We start from the raw sequence: 21,176 nt of genomic DNA on the forward strand, positions 1-21,176 counted from the left end.
CAATGCAAACTTGTCTACTCACATTGCTCAATTCTGTTATAGAGAACCATATATAGAGTGCTCTCAGTACTGTCAACACACACAATCACTGCGGTTTCTGGGCACTAATGAAAGGGTGGTTTAATTTTAATCAAATACTTGACTTTCTGACCAAATTCCAAGTTACGTTAATATCAATTATGCTGGCAGCTGGTTCATAGGTTTCAAATCTATATTCATGTTGCCAGATTTGTACTACTGTCTGATCCTGAGAAACCAATTGAGAGTGAGATATCAGAAGAGGTGATATTTATGTGAGGAAACAATGTACTATTTTATTAATATGTCAAAGAAGAAGGAAGAAGAGAGGCAAGGGTTTGTGTCACTGAAAGTATGCTCGATTGGAAATTTATTACCTGATTTTCAGAAGTCAGTTGGAGCTGCAAGTTGCTAGGCACTATTGAAAATCAAGATCACTATAGTACAGTTTTAAGGAATGTTTACACTAGAGATTGTGTATCTGCTGCAAAGTATCCAATTTGCAATATAGCCCAAAACAAAAATTTATGAAGAGAAGTTACTGACCTGCAGTATGCCACCAAGTTGCTTATGAAAAAATTTCACAAATTCTTTGCTTTCATCATTTTGTTGTGTAAGAGTCAGGACCATACGTCTTACTGATGTCAATAGCTGAGAAGAGCATACTTCATCCATGTGTTCCTAGCAAATCCCAGGGGATAAAGAAAATTATCACAACTTTAAAAAGTGGTCACTACATCATATCTTGAAGCTGACATTTACAGACAGACACTTTTCCAGAGCTGTAACATGTTCTGGGAACACAGTTAAAGCATGGTTCAGTTTCATCCTATTCACATGGCACAACCAAGTTGTGTTTTTAACCCATGTCATAACCTTCATGGTCCCACACAGGAGGAATTATAGTAAAGACCTTATTTATATAAAATCTAAGCCTAACCGAGTCCTATTCCACCTTCCCAATATAGTTACTTCACACCAGCCACCAGAAATTTTACAATCATCTTATGATCTTCAGATACTCCGTGGCTGTGAACATTTAAAACCCTATATATGCTGGATGGCACTGTTAAAAGATATCTACAGTTGTAAGGCTCTTTGAATTCATAGGCAAACCTCAAAAGTTCCCACCATCAGGAATTGTGTTAAACCATCAGGCTACAGAGGTCAGCCAGTAGGAATTATTTAAAATGTCAGCCAGTAGGAATTATTGTCACAGATCTAACTCACTTACATTGTGTGCAGATTACGGTGGTGACAACATCAGAGTAAGATTGGTTGTAAGTTAATCATTTCTGCATTTACACTTCAACTTGAAAAGTTCGTTTTAGAGTAGATGGGGTCCAAAATTTATCTTAAATTGGAAAGTTAGTTTAAACCATACATATAGAGAAGCTACTGCTGCTTCATAATTTGTTTTTGTACAACTATGTTGTGTGATAATTTTCCTGATGAACAAAAGTTCAGAAATAAAAATCTCTTACCTTCAGAAAAGGGATGACCTCTTTCATAATTGCTTTAATCTGTCGGTCAAGCTGCTGAGTATCTATACGAGGACATGGAACAGAAGAAACTCCACTAGGCTGTGGCACACAGGGACTCTCGCCAGTAGATTGACCTTGTAAAATAAAGTGTATTCAAACCATAAGATATCTCTATTTAATAAGTATCAGTTTCAAAAAGTAAACTGTACATCTAAGTTAAAACTACATGTTTAGTTATGGCAGAAATCCTATGCAACTTAACTAAAAATTACAACAAAGTACAATTAAGATGGAAATGAATTGTCAGGTGAATAGTTCCTGATATTATCTACAGATACTGTTTTCAAACACAAAATAAAAATACTTATATATGTGCATACCTTCTAATTTAACAGCAGAAGCACTGTGGAGATTACTACAGCAGCCTTCGGAGTCCAGGGTACTTTCTGCTTCAGTTTTCATACGCTCATATTCCCTCATCCTAGCCAATGCCTGATCTAAGTGAATCACGGTGTTGCCTATGTTTAGAGCAAAAATACTTTTTATAAGTTTTTTAAAATGTACATTAAGGTTTGCATATGCAAACACAATCTGCATAATTGTAATAACGAATTAAAAAGTAAGATTATATTTAAGAGCCATAATTACTTAGGATACAGGAGGTATATATTTTAGAGTTAGTCAAAAGTATTTAAGTGTTTCACATACATTAATTGCCAGTATTATACTATATAACGTTTACCAAGATCATCAGTGGCAAAAGGTTCAAAATTTGAAGATGTAGACATGGTACTGCCATTGTCCGCATCATTTTGTTCACAATCTCTACTTGCTCCTGTGTCAAAGTTCTTCTCAAAAGTTTCCTAAAAAACATACAAACAAATTTACACAAAGCAAGCATATGTCCTGCTTCCTCAAATATCCCAGCAAGTCACTGATTCTCTCTTCACCCTGCCCCTAAGGTTACAAAATGTGTTCCCAGACTTCCATACTGGGAATGACCTAACTTAAGAAGGAGGTAACATAGGGTGCTTCTGCAATGATCTATTTTGTATCCTTATATAGGTAACATAATTGAATAGGGCATTGGTGTTAGTGATTTCGTAACAAACTACAGAAAGTTTTAAGTCTTTGGGATTCTAGTGGGAAGTGCCGTCACTCCCTATAAACAGCCCCAGTTAAAGAATCTCTCATCCTCCCACTCCTGAAGCAGTTTTGACAGCTGATGGATTGAAGAGAATTGCTGCAAGTTCCTGGTAGAATCTCTGTCTCAGATATGAAGTAATCTGGGTTATTTACATTAACTGCAAGGCACTGAGTCTTCCTTACCATTCATACCAGCTTTTATGCTAGTTTTCAATATTAAATGAGACAAGATTCTACATAATTCCCATGTGAAGATATCCTGTAGCAAGTTTCTTCTTACAAGCAAGTGACTACTTATAAGCTAGTGTAGGTTTTGGAAAACAAGTCATTATGGTGAGTGCAGCATAACAACCTGCACAGAAACTGAAAGATGAAGAAATGAATTTCATATTAAACTAGTTTCTGAAGATAAAATAAAAAAATAAAATTTAAAAAAAACACAAAACAAAAAAATCCTTACATCATCAGTTGTAGCAAGACTTTCACTAGGAGTAAGTTCAGAGTTTGAAGCCATCCATGTAGCTGAATTCAGAGACTTCGTGCATTCTCCTTTTTCATTGTTCTCAGATATGTGTCTAGTCACTATATCCTAGAAAAGATAATGAATCTTAAATCTATATTGTGAAGAAAGTTTATTCAATGCATAAATGTAAATAAAATGTTTTGCATACCTGTAACGCATACAATGCTCTTTGCCTCAAGTAGTCTGTATTTAGCAGCTGAAGCTCATGGAAAAGTTCAATAAGAAAATGTGGACGAGATTCATTTTGAGATATCAGAGTAGCTACTTCAGAATAAATGGTGTCTCGCAAAGCTTCAAACATGGAAAGATCGCTACCAGTTTCTGTAGAAGAATAAAGGAGCCAGTCTATGCTCATGAAATTCTTGATAGTTCTCTCTCTATTGACATATACCTCAATTATATTTGAAAACTTTACCTTGGATTCAGCTTACATTTTAAGCAGCTGAGCAAGTTTACTGTTTCTTAAAGCTTAGTATTTCCTGAAGGCTACAAAAATTAAACATAATACAATTATATTTTCGACCAGTGGTTTTCAACCTTTTTTCATTTGCGGACCCCTAAAAGATTTAAAATGGGAATGTGGACCCCTTTGAAAACCTTAAGAGTCTGCAGACCACCAGGGGTCCACGGGCCACACGTCGAAAACCACTGTTTTAGACAGTTTGCCTTCATGTAAGCATTTATGTATAACATAATTAAAATGTACCATACACTCCCATGTATTAGAAATTAGGACAAGCTTTTTGTCTTTGTTGTTTTTCTTAAGCTTCTGAATGAAAACTTTAAAGGTGTGGCATATAATTGAGTATATTATGCACAAACACATATATATGGACACAGGTTTTGAGAGTAGGTAGAACGCTTTTTGAAAACCAGGCCTCTAAGATATTTCAAGCTTGGCATCCAAAATCACAAGCTTACTTTTGAAAAATCTAACATTATACATAACACATCCTCTTTAAAGAAACAAGGAAACAAAGAAAATCTGGGCTGGTGCTAATTTCTACATTCTAAAGGGGATATTCACCAAACTGCTTAAGTCCCAACAAAACCTTCTGCAACACTTAAATCCTATTGATAGGCTGCACATGGGGAGGCAGAATGCAATGGCTGTGGATGGGAAAAGAGTCTCCCTCCAAACTATGAACAGGCTAGTGCAGACGGGGGCATAGCCCAGAGAACACGTGCTTAGAGGAATCCAGTGGCCCACAAATGCCAGGGGGCAAAGGCTAACATTCCAGTAATGCTACAATAGGACTAAATTTCATCCCATCTTCATTTGAGAGAAAGAGACACTAATTGAGCTTTTTGCAGAAGTGAATTTATTCCTCAGATTTTAGACTCTCACCTCTTATTAATTGTTTGTTCAACATTTTGATAAGGATGCAAGGATAAAAAGGGTCTCCATTCATTTGAAAATAAAAGTACTGTACTCCTGAGGGAATTCTGTGCCAAAAAATTGAAAATTTTGTGCACATTTTAAAATTCTGCGTATTTTATTTGTCAAAATAACACAATGTAATCGCACTATTTTCAAATACTTGCTGACAAATATTTTGAAATAAATTACCAAAATAAATTGAGAATGGTCCAATTACACTGTTATGATGTTACTGTGCTATTTTGACAAAAAATATGCAGAACTTTGCAGAATTTTAAAATTTTAGTGCAGAATTCCCTCAAGAGTACCAGGGTTCTTTGTGGTGCAATCTGGGTGCAGGCAGCTCAGTGGCGATCTGGGTGGGATCCGGATCCACAGGGGCTTGTTGGGGCTTCTGGGTGCAGGGGGACTGGGACCCTGCAGGGGAGTTCAGGTGAAGGTGGTTAGGGCTCAGTGGTGGGGGGTCGGTGTGGGGGGTTCAGCAGAGGTGCTAGGGGAGTGGGTCTTGGTGGGGTGGGGATCTGGGTGCAGCTGGTTGGGGCTCGGTGGGGTGGGGAGTCCAGGTGTGGGGGGCTCCCAATGTAAGGGGGGAGCCTTTGGGGGATGGGTGCAAGGAGGGAGTGGAGTGAGGGGACTCATGGGGGGGTTCTGGGTGCAGAGGCTCCCAATGCAGGGGGGTGAGGTTTTGGTGGGGGACGGAGGGTGAGACTTGGCAGGGGGTCCAGATGCACAGGGGTTGGGTGGACAGGGGAGCAGTTCCCTGTATTGTGACACCCTCCCACCCTGTGGCTGAGGAGCAATAGGGCCAGAAAGCAGGGGGAGGGATAGCTCAGTGGTTTGAGCATTGGCCTGCTAAACCCAGGGTTGAGAGTTCAATCCTTGAGGGGGCCATTTAGGGATCTGGGGCAAAAATTGGGGATTGGTCCTGCTTAGAGCAGGGGGTTGGACTAGTGACCTCCTAAGGTCCCTTCCAACCCTGATATTCTGTGATTCTGGGAGGGATCACTGTATGAGGAGCTGCTCCCCCAGTCCGCCCACCCCCCATACATCCAGACCCCCCCACACCCACCCTTCCCAGCCAAGTCTCACCCCCCACACCTGGAACCGCCCCAGAGTGCAGAGCTTCCTACAGCCAGGTGTGGGTTCTGGGGGTTGATCTGACCCAGCCCTGGCTGCTCCATGCAGGGGAAGAGGAGGGGGAAGTCCGTCTCTGTCCTCCTCCTGCCACCCCTCACCCAGGACTAAACGTCCCTGGGAGGCTGGGGCATCCCCGAACCCAACATACACACACTCACCCACCCACCCCACGGTCATTTACCTCTCCCACGGCTGCCTGAACAGACGCGCCTGCGCTGCGGGGGATGGTGAGTGAGCACTGATACAGCTTCTCTTTGCTTCCCCACAGAAAAATAGTTTCTGTGGGGAAGCAAAGAGAATCTGTGGGGGGGACGTGTTTCTGCATGCACGCAGTAGTTCAGAATTTTCCTCAGGAGTAGTACTGTAAGTTCCATTAACTGTTTCATGTAAGTAAAGTTAACGATTTAAAAAAAAAAGGGGGGGGGGGAGGGGTTAAGGGAAGTGTAGTCCTTGGAAAACTCAGTAAGCTTACTGATCCTAATAAAGGGCCATTTCCTACTATTTCAAAGTAACAGAAGTACTACGGGATATAGTTCTGTTTTTCTTCTTTAATTAAAATACAGTTGAATGTTTGTGGCTTATAACAAAGTTTACTAAATTATTCAAGAATGCAGACAAATATATTAAATCTACTATCAGATGTTAGTTTAGCAGTCTTACAAGTGTGCTTAAATGCAGTTTTATTTTTTAAAAGACTAAAATATAATGGTCGTCTTTCAACATTTACTGACATACTTAAATGTACTTTGCTTTTCAGTGGCAGACTGAATCCAATCATCAATTCTACCAAAGCTGCAGGCTAGTAACTAAGGGCACAAGAACGCCCCCTGTAATTAATTTTACTATGTTCAACATGCATATTTTGTATCAAAATCAGTTATTAATGCAATTAACCATATTGTACTTTATATAGGAAAAATATGAAGTACAAACCAGAAATGATACAAGGTAGCTGTGTTATCGAATATACAGCAAAACACAAGGTTCTTGTTTTCCTGGGGTTGGAGTGGGGGGTTGTTTTAAATAAAATACTCGCAACAATATAAATTAGTATACATAATGCTAATTCACTAAAAGAGCTCTCGAGAAACACAGTTTAGTTCTAGAACACAAACTAAGAAAAGTAAGTAGCTGTGAACAGTTTTGAAGCTAAGCAATTAATGCATTACCTCGGGCTTCAATGCATGCATTTCTGTTAGACTGCTGCAGTATTCTCCTAGCATGTGCTGTAGGAAAGCGGGGACAGACAGTGATAAACACAAAAATGTGTACTAGAAATAAAGACTCGTCTATATGAATCAGTGGGAGGAAGACTCATTAAAATGACACTAAACTGAATCTACAGAACTAGTGGAGGGGAGAAGGGGGTTTGTTTGTTTAGGAAGTTTTGTGTTTTGTTTTAAGCAACTAAAACTAATTATCCCAACTAGAAAAGAAATACAATCTAATCTGGTCAGCATTAACTGACAAATACCAGAGATATTCAAAATATTTAACCTAAAACAAAGAATCAGTTTACAAATGTGATAAACACTATATCCCATATTCTGTCCTATCATATATGCAAAGATCCGACTGGAACAACAAACGCAATTCCAAGTTCATCATTTGCCCATAAACCTTTGGATATTGAGACTCAGGGATAAACTACATGGAAGAGAAGGACAAAGTCTGACTAAGTGTAATAAAGAAGCAATGGATCAAAATCACAATTCTTAAGTGAATCCCCCCACCTGTTTCAGAAAGGTCCAAAGGGGGGGAAGGGGGGTGTGCACTTATAGGGACATCGTAAGGTGTTTGTTTTGATAAATTTCTTTTTCTCCTCCACAAAACCTAATAATCAATATGTTTTAAGGAATTAAGCAAAATATATTTTAACTAAATTTTGGCATTAAACATCTTTTGGGAAGCAGTGTTTCCACCCAAACACTGTTGCATTGATCCAACATTTAAGAATCTAAAAATGATACGACATACAGTATGTTCACAATACAGGTTGCAGGAATGCAAAAACGGAAGCAGTGTAAACAGTGAAATGTAAATGCAGATTTTTAAAGATATGACTGTTAAGTAAGGATTTACTTTTTTTTTTTTTTTGATCCTGGAAGAGTCCCTTTAAATGTGAATGTGAATGGAAAGACAAAGAGCATGCAGTACAGTTTGTAATTTAAAATATTAAGTGCAGGTGGAATACATCATCTGAAATTCTAACTGGTGTTTTTTGTCATGACTGTTTATCTAGCACAACTGGCACCTCCCATAAAGTAACATTAATGAGTACATGCATCTTTCCCCAGACTGCTTTCATAGTAAGATTACAGTTGCGTTTCAAAATTATGTTAATCTAATATTTAGTCTACTTCAGAACGCTTTCTGCTTTATTACAATATTTGTACAGCAGTTTTGAAGATTAAAAATGTGATGTAAGGTCTAAAATATTATATATGTATCCTATATACACATTTAGCAAGGGCTTTAATAGTGACAGCAATTAATTAATGGAAGTCATGAAGTGACTGTCCCTTACCTGAAAGACCCTTTAGCAGCTCACAGGAAGACTGGTAAAATACCCTTAACAGTTAATAAGGAGTTACAGGATCAACACTCTTTTACAGAAGTTTTTAATATTGTTCAAATTAAAGAATACCTGAGGACATTTCTGTAGATCTACTATACTTAATTATTTTTTCCAATTGTTCTTGATTCTTTTTGCTGAACACTTTTGCTTGAACAGCCTCTTCACTGTGCACAGAGCGCCTGCTCCTATTACTCTTGCAAGGTTCCCATGTACTAGAAATGCTGGCACTTTCATAACCTTAAATGAACAAAAAGTGTCTCTTTACAAAAAGATCTTAAAATCAGCCATTTCTAATCAGTTTTAATGATAGCTCAAAAGTGCAATCCAAAGACTTGTTAACCACTCTTTCGTTACTTCAAACTATGCAGAACTTAAATTATTTTTACAGTAATGGGAGGTTGAGATGTCTATGTAATTAGCATTGACAGCATCAAACATGAATGAGAGATTATTACGGAGAGGAGAGCAGTGGTGAAGTATTAACAATGAATAGTCTGCAAGATGCAATTCACCACAGAATGTTTGTTGGCTAATAACAAAGTCTGATGCAGAAGCATATTGGCAGATTACAAGCACCCAGGTCAACACTAACGTGTTTTACATGCGCGTATGCACATTGGCAAACAATTCTGTACTATATTACGCTGTTTAAACAAACTGCAATTTAAATTGGGTTTTCTCTTAGAAAAAAATGTTATCACTAGTAAACACTGCGGAATTCACTCCCATCTTGTTGAGTTTCATACCCTTCCACACTAAAAGCACCGTGTTCAAGCCATTAGCATTTCTGACACGTGTAAGATGACAAAAATAAAACTTCTGCTCCATCACTTACCATCTCCACATCTTGTGTAAAATTAACTTCCATTCCCAAAGCTATACTATTAATTATGGACACTATCTACACTCCAGAGTACAGCCGAAGCAACATTTAAGTTATATGATTAAAATGGAGTTTGTCTCAGTGCCCTTAAAGTTAACTGAAAACCTACCAGTATTTTTAACTCTGCTTTTTAGCTGAGAAGAACTCCTCCTCTTATTCTTCGATTTAGGTGTTTTATCTTTAGATGCCAAGCTGGCCTGGGCTGATGCTTTTCTAGATTTAAATGTTTTAGTCACAGTAGTTGGATCCACTGGATCAGGCATACTACTAAAACTCTCCAAAGATTCCTCATCAAACTCTCGTCTCCTCCGGCTGGTATCAGACTGACTTTTGCGATTACCAGAAGCCATATTTTGTACTGAAACCGCAAACCCTGCCTTCAGGAATGGCTGTTTTTCTTTTCTTCCTTCTTGGCTGTCATCTAGCCAAACTGCTCTGTTTTCCATTTCCTCTTCAGGTTGTCTCTGACTCCTTATCAGAAAGAAAAGTTGTAAAATACATATTACAACAAAGCTCTTTGGGGAAGGACCTGTGAATGCCCTCAAACAAAAATTATAGATTCATCCATATTTGAGGAATACCTGTACAGTGACCCAAGAGCCAACAACTGTAAGGTGTTGCTGCAGAATTAGCAACATTTTTAAAAAAATGGGAGAGAGTTACAGGCATTAGAAGAAATTCAAATTACCCACTGAGTTTATCATGCAGAGATATATATTTCAGATTTATGGTTGTATAATCATATAGTGTCTTTTTTTTTTAAATCAGTGCAGCAACATATTGTTCTGAAGAACATAAGGATGGCCATACTGGCAGACAGATTGTCCCTCTAGCTCAGTATCCTGTTTTATGGCAGTGGCCGGTGCCACATGCTTCAGAGGGCATAAACAGAATCGGACAACTTATCCAGTGATCTATCCCATTGTCCAGTCCTAGCTTCTAGGAGTAAAAGGTTTAGGGCCACCCAAAAGCATGGAATTGCGACCCTGCCCATCTTGGCTAATAGCCATTGATAGATGTATCCTCCATGAACTTATCTAATTCTTCTCTGAACCCATTTATACTTTCAGCTTTCACAACATCCCCTGACAATGAGTTCCACAGGTTGACTGCACATTGTGTGAAGAAGCGCTTCCTTTTATTTGTTTTAAACCTGCTGCCTATTAATTTCATCAGGAGAACCCCTGGTTCTTGTGTTATGTGAAGGGGTAAATAAACTTCCTTATTCGTTTTCTCCACACCATTCACAATTTCATAGACCTCTATCATATCCCCCCCTTAGTCGTCTCTTTTCCAAGTTGAACCAGTCTTTTTAACGTGATCACTCTCCTTACAATGTGTATGATAATCAACGTGGGCCATTTCCAGCACAAATCCAGGTTTTCTCCCCACCCTCCCCACCAAACCCACTCTCTTGTTGCTAGTAGCTTATCTAAAGTGATCACTCTCCTTACATATGTGTGTGATAATCAAGGTGGGCCATTTCCAGCACAAATCTCTCCTCATGTGAAAGCTGTTCCATACCCCTAATAATTTTTGTTGCCCTTCTCCGTACTTTTCCCAATTTTATTTTGAGATGGAGCAACTGGAACTGCACGCATTATTCCAGGTGTGGGTGTACCATGGATTTATATAGTGGCATTATGATGTTTTCTGTCTTATCTGTCCCTTACTAATGGTTACTAACATTACTGGCTTTTTGACTGACGCTGCATACCGAGCATGTTTTCATCCACAATGACTCCAAGATTGCTTTCTTTGCTAATTTAGATCCCATCATTTTGTACATCTACTCAGTATTACGTTTTCCAATGTGCACTACTTCGCATTTATCAAGACTGAATTTTATTTGCCATTTTCTTCCCAGTCACCCAGTTTTGTGAGTTCCCTTTGTAAGTTTCTGCAGTCTGCTTTGGATTTAACTATCTTTAGTAACTATGCATCCTCTGTAATTTTGCCACCTAACTTTTTACCCCCTTTATCCAGATCATTTATGAGTATGACAAACAGCATTCGTCCCAGTACAGCTACTTGGGAGACTCTGCTATTTACCTCTTTCCACTGTGAAAACTGGTAATTTATTCCTATCCTTTGTTTCCTATCTTTTAACCAGTACTGATCTGAGAGGACCTTCCTTCTTTATCCCATGACTGCTTACTTCACTTAAGAGCCTTTGGTGAGGGACCTTGTGAAAGGCTTTCTGAAAGTCCAAATACACTGTATCCACTGGATTCACCTTTGTACACATCTGCTGACATCCTCAAAGAACTCTAATAGATTGGTAAGGCATGATTTCCCTTTACAAAAGCCGTGTTCACTCTTCCCAACCATATTGTGTTCATCTAGATGTCTGATATTTCTGTTCTTTACTATAATTTCAGCCAATCTGCCTAGTACTGAAGTTAGGCTTACCAGCCAGTAATTACCAGGATCGTCTCTGAAGACTTCTTAAAAATCAGCATCACATTAACTACCGTCAAGTCATCAAGTACAGAGGCTGATTTAAGCGATAGGTTACATACCACAGTCAGCTGTACTGCAATTTCCTATTTGAGTTCCTTCGGGACTCTTGGGTGAATACCATCTGGACCTGGTGACTTATTTCTGTTTAATTTACCAAATTGTTCCAAAACTGATACCTCAATCTGGGACAGTTCCTCAGATTTATCACCCAAAAAAGAATGGCTCAGGTGTGGGAATCACCCTCATATCCTCCACAGTGAAGAACAATGCAAAAAATTCATCTAGCTTCTCCACAACAGCCTTTTCTTCCTTGACTACTCCTTTAGCACCTCGATTATCCAGTAGCCCCACTGATTGTTTGGCAGGCTTCCTGTTTCAGATGTACTTAAAAAAAATTATTGGTGTTAGTTTGTGTCTTTTGCTAGTTGCTCTTCAAAATTCTTTGAATGCCTAATTATACTTTTACATTTGACTTGCTCGAATTCATGTTCCTTTGTATGTTCCCAAGTAGGATTTGACTTCCAATTTTTAAAGGAAGTCTTTTTGCCTCTAATGTCTCTTATGTTCTGTTGTTTAGCCCTGGTGGTGTTTTTGGTCCCATTACTTTTTTTTTTTGTTTGTTTAATTTGGGATATAGATGTAGTTTGAGCCTTCATTATGGTGTTTTTAAAAAGTTTCCATGCAGCTTGCTGACATTTCACGCTTGGGATTGTTCCTTTTAATTTAACTACTTTCCTCATTTTTGTTTAGTTCCTCTTTACGAAGTTAAATGTTACTGTGGTGGATTTCTTTGGTATTTCCCCCCCCTACAAGGATGCTAAATTTAATTACATTATGGTTGCTATTGTCAAATGGTTCAGCTTGTGGACCAGCTCCTGTTTGCCACTGAGGACTAAATTAAGAATTGCCGCTCCTGTTGTGGGTTTCAAGACTAGCTGCTCCAAGAAGCAGGGATTAAAGGCAATAATATATCCCTCTCTGCATGATGTACTTTAGCACAACATTATGTAACAGTTTGGCAACAGAACATATCATCTACTCATTAAAATACATATTTCAATATTTGTAAAACTGATATGTTTTCCTAAATATAAAAACTAAGATCATTCAGCAAACACTGGGCCTAACTATACCCAGTGTATTTTCCATACACACCAAAAACTGTACATTAAGAACTTTTTTTTCCGTCAACAGAAAATAAATAGTCAGAACATAGGTAGGAAAGAGCAAATTACAATGAGGATTGTTCACCATTTAATGCAATTGCTTACCTTCCAAGTAGAAGCTCCGATATCACTGATGGGTCCCAAAACCAAATTACAAGTAAAGAATGATTAAAGGAGAATTTCACCATAAATAGTTAAAATACCTTTGTTTCTCTGCTACAACAGAGGAACTGCTTTCAAAGGGCTTTGGAAATGCCATGTATTCAGTTTTTCCTGAAGTGTGATCTAGGGGTTGCTGCTGCGGCTGCTCACTGTTGTGTGGGGTAACATTGTGTGCAAAATCTCCAAAACCAGAGGGAAACATAGGGTTGAAGTTCATACCTGTGAGGGTAAATTAAAGCTAATCAGAAGACATACCACACTGGAAAAAAAAAAAGTGACATCACATTAGAGAATACACTGCATATCACTACAACTTCAAAGTTTTATCATCATGCAATGTTCTAGTAAATATTTTAAAAATGAAAACTATAGGGGAAGACACAAATGAAAAACAAAACAAAACAAAACCAGTAGTTGATTTTAAACTACTCTGATACTGAGGCCTTGTCTTAATTTGTCCAAATTCAACCATCTCTGAGCTACCACCACTGTAGATGCACAAGTGCAACCCACAGCTTAGCCAGGGAAATCTGCCATTTGCACAGTGTAGCTTTTTACCCAGATTTCAAGCAGGGATAAGTTCTGCAAGTGCAAATAGCAACTTGTCTGTCTACACTAAGGGTTTGTACTGGTGTAACTGCTCAGTAACATATAATGCCTGTTTGGTGGCAGTTTCAATTCAAAACAAGTGCTAGCAGTCAATGAAGTAATGAACAAGTTCACGCTCCCCACAAAGGCAGCCCTTCTTCAAAAGAGTGTTACTGCATAATGGCAGGGGCTTGTGTGGAAACTTCTTTTAACATTCCTCATCCTATATCTGACCTATACATAGGAGGATTTCAAACATCACTGCTGTAATCTGGCACGTTTCACCAACACTAAGATCACGTTTTTTCCCCCACTGCTAGCTAGAAGCCATGCCCTCCATACGGAGATCAAAATATGTACGCCATCTTTTGGCAGCAAATGTTCATGCCCATCTGCTTGGATAGTTTGGGCTCACTCACAAGTTGTTTGGACCATTTCATTAGGCAATATGATCTGGGGAACATATACAGAAAGGAAGGTAAAAGCAGGCCTCCAGCAGCTGAGGTTAATTGGTTTGTAGAGGGAAGTAGAGGGAAAACAGTAAAAATACTATCTTAACATGAGAACCCATTTACCAAAGTCCAACAAAGCAAAAGGTTTATGTAATTTGTTCACCAAAACTATGTTTAGTCATTTCCTTCTCTTTACATTTCCAGAAATACCTACCTGGTGCAAAAGAAGAAAAATTAGTAAATCCAGGTATGTTAAATAGATTCATAGGTTGAGGAGGAAAACTGAAAGGACAAAATACTGTAGGAGATGGAGGTGGTGGTGCGCTGCTGCCTCTTTCCTTTCTTTGTGGCTTCTCCTGCTGCTGCTGTTCTTGTTGGTACATAAGATCATTTAACATCTGTTTCAACCTATGAAATACAGAAAAGTTACTGCTGAAGAGAAAGGCAAGTTACAAAAATGATACATAGTACAAAGGTTCACTTATTTCAAACACATGAAAATTTTAAAAGGACCATAACCAACTGGCTTTCCGCCCCCCCCCCCCCCCTTCCCTTCAGTACACCAACTTTGAATGAATTATACACTCCATATACTGGAAACCCAACAACTAAAGCAACATGGAAGTCATATAGATTTGCATCTACCTATTAACAGACAACCATAGTTATAGAGTAGGCAAAATTCCCAGAAAAGCAGATATTAATGCAACAAAGCATTTCTGGGGAAAATTTGCTAAACCTGTTTTCTTTCATAATTTCAATGTACTGAATTTGAAAATAGTTACTAAGCTGAGTTTTGAACTTGAAGGTAAGTAAAAAACAAAAGAGAAAATGGCTACCATTTGAAACTTAAAAAAAAACACAAAGTAAAGGAGAGATACTAAATATGGAATATGTTCCTAATTTGGAATACCATGCTATCAGAAAATACATGGAGTGATCTCTGTTGAAGATTATACTCTCTGCTTCCTCTAGTCACGTAATGATATGCACTGGAATATTGTTGGTTTTCCAGTAAGGACATTTAAGATTAAGTAAACTAACTACTTTTCAGGTATTTTTGATAGGTTAAGGAGTTAAATGCACTGGTATCCATTACATAAAGTATCATGCACAACACAGTATGATAATTATTTCTGTAAGTTCTCTTTCAAAAATATAAATTTATTATTATTAGCTAATTATCAGCCCCCTAACCAGTAACCTAACTAAAGCTGACTTTTGCTTACAGTGCGCGTGAGTTCTGAGTACTGATCTGGATAACAATGCCATGGCATAAGTGATATACTGGTAAATATTTATTTGTTCAAACGTTCATGTGACAGTTAATTGCATTATTATTGTCATGTATTCCATACACAAGACATGGAAGCAGTCCTGAACATGACACGTCCCTCAACAGTATCTTATGAAAAAGGCATTATTTGCCAACAAGTGAAAAAGGAAATTTTGCTTCTAGCAAAACACGGATTGGCTACAATACAGGAGGCAACCAATGCAAGACAGAAACTAAGATTTCCAGAATACGGATGCAATTGATAGAATTCTAAACAACTCTTCAGTCTGAATGCAGGTAATGATTACTCTGGCATATAAACCGTTATGCATGCACAGATAAAGGTAAAACTGGCAGACTTCATAAATCCATTGAAGCTACTAGTAAAGAGTGAACTTCAAACCCAATCTTGCGTTACAATCACCAAAACCTCAACAGTGTTTCAGAGCAAGGTCCCCCACAGTGAACTGGAGTCTTTGCATTTTCTGCCAGGATTCAAGTTCCATACAAAAAAAAAAAATTCTTCTGTAACATTCAAAATAAACAAATATATACTTGAGGCAGAAGAGTATGAACTTGAGTTCAGTATACGTGTAAATGGTGTTAAGTGACCTTATAGCCTCAGAAAGGATATACCACCCTAATTGCTATAAGCATTTCTTTTCTGGAGAAAAGTAACAAAAACTAAGCATGAAACCACTAAGTGCTCCTGACTTGGCAATGGTCTCACTTAGTAATGAGTTAAAACATTGTGCCCCAAAAGGACATGGAATTTTCACAGACATGGACTTTTTACTGTTTTCTCTCAAATGAAGCTGGTGAAGAGGTCCAACATTCATTTACAAGTTGTATGGCAACCTTCAAAGAAAAATTTCCTACTATTGATGGTATTTACAAATTCATTGTCTTAAGTGTCTCTTCGAAGCAGGTTGATCAAACACTATTAGTGCCTGTCAAATTCTGTCACATCTCTCTAAATTGTTAGGCAGTAAAGCAGAAGAAAATGTATCAACCATTCCATTTTCCAAGACCAAGCTGGAAAATGAATTTCTCTCAATGGTACATGTAGCACTGGAATTACGTTCAGATATACTTGCTCATCCTGGATGCCATGGGTTAAACACCAATGAGGAAGAGGCACTAGCCTGTGTGCTAAATAGCGCATAAATGTTTTTGCAACTCATCTTGGCTGGCCAGTCTACTCTTGAGGTAGGGGAAGCTGAAGAAGGTGGTGATGGTGATAAGGAGGGAGGACACAGAAGATAACATTGCAGAAGAATGTGAAGAGGAGAAACAGGAATCACAGTCCAGGGCATTAAATATTACACATTTCATTTAAGTGTAAGTGGAGGTAAGAAGTGGACACCCAAACGTGTTGGCCTTGGAAGTATACTTCACCAGGCAACAAGATAAAAAAACTTGTCCAGCTGTTTCACAACACTGGGCATTGCATCAGCTGCAAGGACATACTTCAAGTTGACATAGCACTGGCCAAGAGCACACTGATGTCAATGAATGAGGATGGAACAGTGATCCCATCAAACTTGGTTAAAGGAAGATTTACCCGTATCACTGTAGATAACATTGATATAAATAAGCGCACACTTGATGGGCAAAACACATTACATACCACGCAGTATGCAGCCTAGCAGAGGCGACCGGCATCAGATCTGATACTGCACAACACAGCCAATCAATCATGCTACTTTAAATGTTCCCGATGCAATACACCATTTTTCCTGCTAATATCACAGCAGAACCAAAATTCAATGAAGATGTCCTGGCAGAATGATTTAGTGAACACACAAAAGATTACCAGTCAGCTTTGAAAGCACAAGCACAGGATATGTTATTTTCCCTCAAACATCAATTTGAAAATCCAAAATCTGACTGGATACGTTTTAACGAAAAGCACAGTAACGCAATTCTCCATTGAACTACATATGGCTACACGTCTATCTTTCAGTCACCAGTTTGTGAAGCTGATACATTGAATGTTGTCATGAAAAGACTTGCACAAGTCACACATCATCATCAACAAAAACATGTAGTCTTAACTGTTGATCAACCTAATATTAGGTTGACAAGCAAAAGAACATGTAATTGCTGGTAAAAATTATGCAAAAAACCACTTGAGATTACAAGCTCACTCTATAGGCAATGTGGAGAACTGCTATTATGACAACTTCTGAGCTATCTACAGCAACATGACAAGAAACTCAAAGAAAAGTTCCTGGATTTGGAAATACCCAATGCTGCGGAAGATTACAATGACTGAATGGGCATCCAGTCATCAGCAAGTTTCCGTGACCAGATGGCATCATTTGCACTGAACAGTACAGACAACCATCGCAACTTCAAGTACATGAATACGGTGTGTATCCTTCTACTCTTCATCAGAGCTCAACAGAATGGAATTTGGGACCTTCATCTGTATGCCTTCAAAAGAATGCTTCTATTTTTTCACTAATATAACCACACAAATTATGCTTAGTGGGGATTTGTGTACTCAGCAGCAATAAACCAGCTCCCTCTGGAGGTACTTGAAGAGCTCCATAGAGGCAACTGGGTTATGAAAGTTTCCAACCACAGATTCAGTCAGGTAGATCCAGACCACTCTAAAGAGTGACTCAATGCCACTGTTAAAAGGAGGAGGAATTACAAGGTATCACAAGGCTACCACCACCAAAGAAAAGAAGTACACTATAAATGCTTCCTAAAGAAATGGAAGGGTTTTTTCATTCACTGTAGGAACTCCACCTCCCAAAGCGACAGTAGCTAGCTCAACAGACTCATTCATCTGTCGACATAGCTGCATACGCACTGGGGATTAGGTTGGCATAGCTATGGCGCTCAGGGTTGTGAATTTTTCACACCCTTGTGTGCTGTAGTTATGTCAACCTAACTTTTACATACAGACCAGGCATCAGTTTGATTTATTTAAAATATTTATCAGTTAAGTAAGCTTTTTGTGACTTCTGAATCATTTCAATACAAGTATTAGCAAAAGTCTTTCACAAATACAGGATAAATAGCATACCTTTGAACATTATTCTGTTGCCATGTCAGCTGCGTATAGCATTGGTTTAACTGGTGCATTATAAGGTGCACTTGTGGAGATGCAACATTACTGGGCATCACACTGTAAGGGCCCGTAAGCAGAGTCTGTAGTAGACAAGAGAGGGTCTGTGGAAAGAAAGAAATGCTGGTCACCAAAACTTCTGAAGTCAGCTGAATTATTCCTGAAAGATTTAGAGGAAAAAACACCACCACTACAATATATAGCATATAGAGTAATATGATACCAGAATAAATGCTTTTGATATTTACCTGCTGATCCTGCATCAAAGTCTGACAAATACGGACACTAAATTCAAGCTGCTTCTTTAACTGGTTAATCTGCTCTTGCCATTGTTCCTTCTCCTCCACATAAGAGAGTTCAGACATCCACTTAAGGTTTTCTTGCCGTCGCATGCTAATATTCTGTTGTTGCCTTGTCTTAGCCAATGGACGGTAATTCCCATCTGCAGAAAGAGGGCGGCGATTCTTCCATCTGGGGAAAAGGGAGTGTCAGATTTCTTGAAAGTCAAAATAAACTTTGCAAATTTCAACTCTCTCCTCTTACAAAGTGTTCATAGTTTCAGTTCTAGGTAAACTATTAACAATTAATTAATACCACCAACACTTTTTGGCATGAGCAGTTTCTTATTCAAGAAACTTACCCATTAGCACAAAAAAACTACTTTAACTTTTAAATTAAGTATGAGTTGGAGAACTGGCTGATGAGATTGACATCTAGGAATTCAGTATCTTCTGTTGCAGCTCTTCTCTTCTCACATCTCATATGGCAAGACTAACTTGTGAGTAAAGAATTTATCCTTCTAATTTCCACATATACTCACATACTTTTATAGCTTATTCGTTGTAAGACAGCATAGGAGCCAAACAGAATATTTGCTGGGGTCATATTGGTGGCATTGTAAAATCATGTAAAACTGAAGTGTGCTCAGCAAGAATATGGGACAAAGGCACTAAAGATGCAACTGTATATGACAACTATTAATATACGCCCTCCACAAATGGGTTTGAACAAATGGACAACCAGTGGAGTGTTTCCATCACTAAAATCAGCTACTACCCCATGGGGCTACAGAGTAACTAATGTTATATCTTTTTTAGAAGTTGATAAAGGTGATCTTGGGAATTATAGACCTATAAACCTTTCTTAAGTACCACAAAAATTAGTAGAAGTGATCATTAAAAACAGAACCATAAAATACCTACACAAACATGCTAGGATAGGGCACAGCTTCTGTAAAGGCAAATCATGTCTCTAATCCAGTGGTCAGCAACCTTCTATAGGGACATGCTGGCTGCCGCTTCCCGCAGCTCCTGCTGGCCGCTAACAGCGAACTGCGGCCACTAGGAGCTGCAGGGGGCCATGCCTGCAGACGATCAACGTACACACAATGCCTCGTGACCTGCCTTCGGACTATCCTGATGGACCGTGTGTCGAAGGTTGTCAACCCCTGCTCTAATCTATTAGAATTCTTTGAGTAAGTCAACAAAACAGAGGAAGGCAAACTGGCTGATATGATTTATTTTGAAGTTCAAAAAGCCTTTGAAAAAGTCCCTTAACAAGAGGCTACGAAGGAAACTAATTAGTCATGTAATGAGACAAAGTGCTGTCATGGATTAAAAACTGGCTAAGAAACAACCAACCAAAAAAAAATAAATCAGAAATAAACGGTTAATTTTCAACATGATAGAAGTTAGTATGGAACATTTAGGGGCACCCAAGTGTTAAAACTGATGTTTAATGAAAAAAGTGTTGAACAATGAAGTGGCAAAATTTGCAGAACAGATCAAATTATTTAGATTAGTCAAAACTAGTAGAGACTGAGGAACATAAGGTGAATGAACAGCTTGATTGCAGATGAAATCCACTGTTGATTACACAAGTTGGAAGGAATAATTTGAACTACTCAAACACTGCATATAGCTAGTTTAGAATCAAGCTATAACCTCTTGACAAAAAAGATTTGATTAGGTGCCGCAGTTGACAGCTCAGTGAAAACCTCTTTTCCTCAGCAATAGTGGAAGAAGACATTTTGTTATCAGCTTTCTCTGTATAAAAACTGAAACACTATTTTATAAAACTTACCCTAATATCAGACCAAAATTAAATAACGCCACTAACCTATCTTTATGTTCCGTAACACAATATGTACTTTGATTGTTGTTATGGGGATACATGGAGAAATTGTCATTAGAACTAGACTCTTGTTCTTCCTCCTCCTCTTCTGCCTGAACAAGTCCATCAGAAAGATAACCATCTCCATCTTCTTCATCTAGCACACACTGGGTAGAACCTCCCCATGTTGCCACTGTTCTAGTGAACATTAGACATTAAAAGATACAGTCAATCTGCCATTAACAAAAGGATAACAGCTAAAATCAGAATACTAACAGTAAATTTAGAAATTTTATATGCCAATTATATCTACAAGTTGCATCAAAATGAATTTTGCAAACTTCATACCAATGCAGAGACAGTCAACTAATTTATAAAGAACTACTTGTGTTTGAACTTTGTAACTTATCAGAGAAACTTTTCAATTTGTTTAGATTCATAGACATAGCCAGAAGGGACCACTGTGATCATCCACAAAGCCCTCCTGTATTACACAGACCATAGGACTTCCCTGAATCAACTCTTGTTTGAATTAGAGCATTTCTTTTAGAAAAACAGTGTTGATTTAACACTTGAAAAGAAACCATTCTTTCAAGCTGGAATCAACCCAACAACTTAAGAATATCTTTCCAAACATGCTAAAGTCCTGCCAGTTGAGCTATTGAAGGACAACCTAGTATTTTAGGTATTTGACAGCATTTTTCATACAACCCTTTTTCCTTGTT

The 21,176-nt window shown here is 38.3% G+C and overlaps 1 protein-coding gene across 13 annotated transcripts in view; it reads right to left on the reverse strand.

Moving 5' to 3' along the window:
- PCM1 (pericentriolar material 1) overlaps nt 1-21,176 on the reverse strand; it is an 89,190-nt gene that overhangs the window by 13,955 nt on the left and 54,059 nt on the right. For 9 of the 13 annotated variants that reach the window (XM_074951317.1, XM_074951314.1, XM_074951312.1 and 6 more), the window contains 14 exons: nt 20,458-20,649; nt 18,588-18,810; nt 18,298-18,443; nt 14,196-14,389; nt 12,983-13,160; nt 9,260-9,621; nt 8,337-8,504; nt 6,859-6,915; nt 3,320-3,492; nt 3,109-3,237; nt 2,245-2,365; nt 1,883-2,020; nt 1,503-1,636; nt 565-699 (listed from right to left, as the gene is read on the reverse strand). In XM_074951317.1, coding sequence (XP_074807418.1) covers nt 565-699; nt 1,503-1,636; nt 1,883-2,020; nt 2,245-2,365; nt 3,109-3,237; nt 3,320-3,492; nt 6,859-6,915; nt 8,337-8,504; nt 9,260-9,621; nt 12,983-13,160; nt 14,196-14,389; nt 18,298-18,443; nt 18,588-18,810; nt 20,458-20,649 — 2,350 coding nt within the window. The remainder of the gene's footprint in view (nt 1-564; nt 700-1,502; nt 1,637-1,882; nt 2,021-2,244; nt 2,366-3,108; nt 3,238-3,319; nt 3,493-6,858; nt 6,916-8,336; nt 8,505-9,259; nt 9,622-12,982; nt 13,161-14,195; nt 14,390-18,297; nt 18,444-18,587; nt 18,811-20,457; nt 20,650-21,176) is intronic. The other 4 variants (XM_074951319.1, XM_074951324.1, XM_074951316.1 and 1 more) reach the window with 1 other exon arrangement.

This window comes from Natator depressus, chromosome 4 (genome assembly GCF_965152275.1).
Source record: "Natator depressus isolate rNatDep1 chromosome 4, rNatDep2.hap1, whole genome shotgun sequence".
Taxonomy (NCBI): Eukaryota; Metazoa; Chordata; order Testudines; family Cheloniidae; genus Natator; species Natator depressus.